Here is a 5,307-nt window from a genome sequence, read left to right as displayed (position 1 = left end):
CCCCCCCCCCCCCCATCAGCGATCTGGTGCCCCCTCAGACTTGGGAGGTATCAGTTGCCCATGCCCCAAGGTATGTCTTAGCTATCACTGGCCCTGCCTTGGGCCCAGGGAATGAACTGGGTCTCTTCCAGCCCTATCTTCCACCCATATGGCTTGTCTTCCCCCTGCTCATGTGACAGAGGCCAATAGGATGGGACTTAACACAGGCAACTCAACAAGGGGCAGTGACTGGAGCAGGTTGAGAGAGGGGTGTTTAGTCTGAAGTCAGGCAGAAGGCAGGGTAGATTTTCACCTTGTAGACAAGTCAATAAGATATCCATAGTGCATAAGCTTCCATGAACTCAAGCTTGTTGCGTCTGATGATGGAACGAGACAAGCCACAGCAAACTCCCCGGCTTGTTAACAGGGCTGTTGATTGTAGCCATGTTGGTCTAAGGACATAGGCAGACAAGGTTCTTTGGGTAGGAGTGAGATCTTTGTCTAATAAAAGATATCACGTCTAGCCAAAGAACCTTGTCCAGCTTGTTAATAGCTGCTACCCTGGAGGCTGCTTCAATCCTTCTTGTCAGCAGGAAATGACAGCAGAGTGAGGACAGCAATTCTGATGGCAACTGCAAGCACGAGAGAGGGGGATTGCTAGCCCAGAAGATCCCTCTGAACATGAATTGGGCTTAACTGCTCTCACGTTCACTTTCATCACAGACATGACACTGTTGCCTGGGGGAATCTGGTTGTTTGCAAGGACCAGGAGCAACATGTGTTCTTGCTTGACTGTCCCTTTAAAAAAATCCAAGGATGTGCCACTAGGATGTCAGTGACAGGCAGATGCTATCCAATTACATCCCATCTGCATGGGGAATGGCTTGTGTGTGTGCACTAGGGCGAAGGAAGGGAAGCCCAGGGATGGGGCAAGGCAGGCAGAGCAGACAGCAACAAGTGGTGGCCTGGGTTTAAGTCCCCTCCAGCAGCATTGTTGGATCCCAAGCACAGGCAGGTAGAGCAGGCTGCAGGGGCAGCACTGCCTCCACACTCTCCAGCTGAGGAAGGAGAATAGCAAACTCTGAGACAGCAAGCAAATGGAGACAGACGCTTCTCACCTCAACTCAGGTATTGTGCCTTTTAGTTTCTGATTTGAAAGAGTTACATGCAAATAACAGGTCAACAAAGTAGCCGGCTGGTGCTGGGGAGGGGAGGGGGAGGGAGAGCAGGGAGATTTGCAAGCAGATCCCTTCCATAATTATTCTCTGCAAAGTGCCCCTTTCCAACCTAAGCGACTGAGCATATTGCAGGCGGGTATATTTGGAAACCGGCGCTGCTCTGACATGAGCCGTAACTAGATTAACTCTTGAGCCAAACGTTTTAAGGCAGCTCTGGAAAACGCAGACACAATTGTTCTTCCCAGCAAAACAGGGTGAGGCGGAACAATCAGTCCGTGCCGCCTCGACTGACAAACACGCCCCTGAGCCCTCTGTATAATCAAACTTCCAGCTCTCTGTGCTGAAGTCGTTGCCAATTTAAGAACGCGTGTGCTTCAGTGTTTGACTGGCTAAGGGCCAGGCCCAGGAAAGAGCTGACATGCCCAAGCAGGACTTAGGTGGAATTGAGAGCAGTCCTGGGATCCCCAGATCCCCTTGGGTGCTGTCAAAGCCCAGAAGCACCTCCGCTCTGGAGGCACCTTTGGAGTCCTCCAGGTGCCCGGACTCCCAGTCGGAGCAGTTCAGCATCTGCCATGTGCTACCTAACCGCCCTGAGGAACCCAGTAACACAGGGCTTTTCAGAACACAGGATCCCCCTGTGAAGACCCAAAAGGCAGTCGTGGCCACTTTGAAAAGCTAGCCAGCAGGGAGGGTACTCACCTTTCATATAAGGTCCCCCTGGCTAGAGGGGTCACCCAGAGGGTTGAGTTCCCTCCTTGGTCTGAAGGGATACAAATCCACTTCTCCCACCTCCACGGAAAGTGCCGCAACCACCAAGGTAGAGGCTAGTCCTTGGGACGGGGCACCCTCCACCCCTCCAGTAGAAGCTGCTCCACAATGCAGCAAAGAGTGCAAGGTCCATTGTGGCAGAGAAAGGCACAATGTTCACGTGTGTCTGTTTGCTGGTGCTCAGAGCACTCATTTCAGGGGAGGGCAGAAGGCCTGGTTCCTGCTCTCAGGACTGTCAGGTCCTTTATTCACTGCTGGTTAATATAAAATACACAAACCGTATCAGGAGCAGGGCCCAGAACCCAGGCCTCCCTGGCAGGTAGAAACAACAGCCTGGTGCTCCTGGTCTCACCGGGAAGGTCCAGCAGGGTGAGTACAGAATTCATGGCAGCTGCTTCCATAGATGAGCTTCCAGCTTTTGCTCTGTATGCTAAGACTGAGCTTGGAAATTGTGCACTGGACAGTGGTGAGTAAGGAAACGGCCCCTGCCCAGAGCAGTGTTGGGAGGCCCAGGGACCAGGAGACACCTCTGTGAAGCACAAGCCCTCCCCTGCATCCCATCTTGTGCCAGGCCCTATGGGCATGTTGGTTGCAGCATTGCCAGCTCGCTCTGACTGTGAGACTGGTAATAAGGAGGGAACAATACACACCAAAACTTTGGTGTGGCCCGACAGGGGTGCTCTCATGCATGCCACGTCCACCTGTTCCTGCTCTCACCCCTCTGCCCCCCCAAACCTGGAAGTATGGGGGCTAAGCTGCACTGAGGGTGCCCGCTATGGCAACTCTGAAATCACATGGGGGATACTCGCACACCAGGTTCACCAACACACCTCTGGGTTTGATGGAGGTGAGGGGCAGGGCATGCACGAGGGCAGCCCCCTCAAGATGTACGTAGCACGTATTTTTTCTTAAAGCGGCACCTCCTGGAGTCCCACTGCCAGAACGGCAGCTTTCACTTTTAAATGGCCACTTCCCTGATGCAGAAGGAACCTGGAGGCTCCCACATGAGAAGGCAGCCCCAGAGAGCCCCACCTCTTGTTATCTTTTGCTATGTTTCAGCCTGTCTTGCAATTTTCCAGCATTTGACCAGTGACCTTTTTTTTTTTTAACCACGTGGAGGCTGGCAGGGAATTTCCCATCCCCTGCCCCCTTGCCATCCTTTTCTACCTGAAGGGAGGGCTCTGGTTCTGGGTGGGCTGTGCAGAAGGATGAATGTTGCTTCTGGGTATCTGCACCCCCACCCCCCAACTCCAGGCTGGAAGAATGAGCCCCATTTGTTTGAAAATCTGAGAAAGGCAAAGAATTAACTTGAATCCAAAGCAAATGCCAGCTTGAAATGGGGAGAGCCGAGGCTGTCAGGATGTGGCCCCTTCTTTCCGTGTTAGAGCTTTATAGCTAAACAGCCACTTGCTGTGCAAATGTAGGTCACACAGAGACGTTTAAGCGTTGAACTGCATTCAAGAAAAGTGACGTCTGTTCCCCCCCACCCTCTCTTCTTTTCCCCACCGTCAGATAGGAAAGAATACCTTTTGAAAGACAAGTAAAGAGAGTGAAAGACTTGGTTTCAAGCAATCCATTTACAGACTGTATGCTCGGTGCCCAGAGATGAGAGCGGTGGAATTCAGATTCAAATGAGTTCCCACCAGGATTAAAGTTCACCCAGCAGCCATGCAGAGGCGTCAGCTAGGGACACAGTGATCAGTATGTTGCTGACACGCCTGTCCTCCCCCCTTGCACAGCTCCTGGCTACAAACGTGTTCTTCTCTCTCCTCCTGGGTGTCCGTCTGAGTGTCTCTTGCCCACAACGGTGTCAGTGCACGGACCACTCTGGAGCAATGGCTGTCCTGTGCAGCTCCAGGCATCTGGAAGAAATTCCACAGGATATTCCTAAAGACGCCGTGTACTTGAAGCTTGACGCTAACAAAATCACTAAAATACCCAATAATGCTTTCAAGCACCTGAATCACTTGGAAGAGCTGGACCTGTCCAGAAACGCCATTGAGAAGATAGACATGGCAGCTTTCAAAGGGGTGGCAGATGGGCTACAGATGCTGGACCTTTCCAACAACCATATCCAGAGCATTCCCAAGGAGGCCCTGGTCAAACTGAATGCCAAGATTCGCCTGTCCAACAACCCCTGGCACTGCGAGTGCACTCTGCAGGAGGTGCTGTGGGAAGTGAAACTGGACCCAGAGTCAGTCAACGAGATTACCTGCCAAACGTCTGTGCGAGAGGAATACATTGGGAAGCCGCTGATCCAGATCCTGGACTCTGGGGTTAATTTCTGTAACATACGCCAGAAGACCACGGACATCGCCATGTTCATCACCATGTTTGGCTGGTTCACCATGGTGATCACCTACGTTGTGTATTATGTCCGGCACAATCAGGAAGATGCCAGGAAACACCTGGAATACCTGAAATCGCTGCCTAGCACCCAGGTCCCCAAAGAGACCATCAGCACCATCCTGTAGCAGCAAACACCAGGCCCCTCACGCAACACTCAGCTCTAGGATAGAAACCATGTTGGGGGTGGGGGGCGGGAGAAGCCATCTGTTTCCTACCTGATTGCTAAAGCTTTTCTACCAGGTTTGTATGAGCTGTTTGATAGAAGGGTGAAATTGTATTTTGTAATAAGCTAAGTTATGACCAACAGCTTCTATAAAAAAACCTCAGGTCTCTTATTTACCCAATATCACTCACTATCCCATTCTACCGGTTGCCAAATGAGACCCCACAAAGTACATTCTGGTCTCTGTAGAAAGCAGGACAGCAAAACCAAATACTGGTAGTGCTATGATATGAATGTCCATGCTGTCTCTGGGGGTGGCTTTCCAGAGAACAGCACATGTGTTCAGAGATCAAAGGCATTCAGCATTGGCAGGAAGCACAGCAATGCCAAATACAACAGTCAGGTCAGCTCACATCCGGCGCTTTCACCACGTGACTGGCACAGGGGCCTTCCTGTCGCTCCTATCCTGCGGTCACTGCCACGGCCTGAGCTGGGAGCAGGAGCAAAGAAACAGGCCCATCTCTCCAAGCCCACCAGAAGCAGAGAGATGGTGAGTGGGGAGATTGTGGGGTGGGTGGACTTGGCCCACTGGGGCAGAGCTAGGATGTGGCCAGGGCTTTGGTGTTTAACAGCAGTGAAGACATGGGGTGAATGCAAGGGGTGGGTTGCTTCTGCTGCCAGCATGCACGGGGATCAGTTGAAATTTGCCTGGGAAGAAATGGAGATCAGAGGCCAGCGATCAAACAGGAGCAGGCACATAGAGCTGGAGAAGCTGGTGTGCATGTGTCCCATGGCATGGCTGAGACAGGGAGCACGGCTGGAAACTGCCGTGAGCTGCATCCCACCCCAAGCGAGACAGGCGCAAGACAC

At 52.3% G+C, this 5,307-nt stretch overlaps 1 protein-coding gene across 4 annotated transcripts in view; it reads left to right on the top strand.

Annotated features, from left to right (window-relative positions):
* Positions 1 to 865: 865 nt before the first annotated feature.
* Positions 866 to 5,307, top strand: part of LRRC3 (leucine rich repeat containing 3) — an 11,985-nt gene continuing 7,543 nt past the window's right edge. For all 4 annotated transcript variants that reach the window (XM_019512710.1, XM_019512719.1, XM_019512694.1 and 1 more), the window contains exons 1-2: positions 866 to 1,107; positions 3,438 to 4,987. In XM_019512710.1, the coding sequence (XP_019368255.1) occupies positions 3,629 to 4,399 (771 nt within the window). In that variant the 5' untranslated portion in view covers positions 866 to 1,107; positions 3,438 to 3,628 and the 3' untranslated portion in view covers positions 4,400 to 4,987. The remainder of the gene's footprint in view (positions 1,108 to 3,437; positions 4,988 to 5,307) is intronic.

This window comes from Gavialis gangeticus, unplaced genomic scaffold (genome assembly GCF_001723915.1).
Source record: "Gavialis gangeticus isolate Ggan-Ray unplaced genomic scaffold, GavGan_comp1, whole genome shotgun sequence".
NCBI lineage: Eukaryota > Metazoa > Chordata > Crocodylia > Gavialidae > Gavialis > Gavialis gangeticus.
The sequence above is the reverse complement of the archived record's forward strand: the minus strand, read 5'-3'. Positions and strand labels throughout refer to the sequence as shown.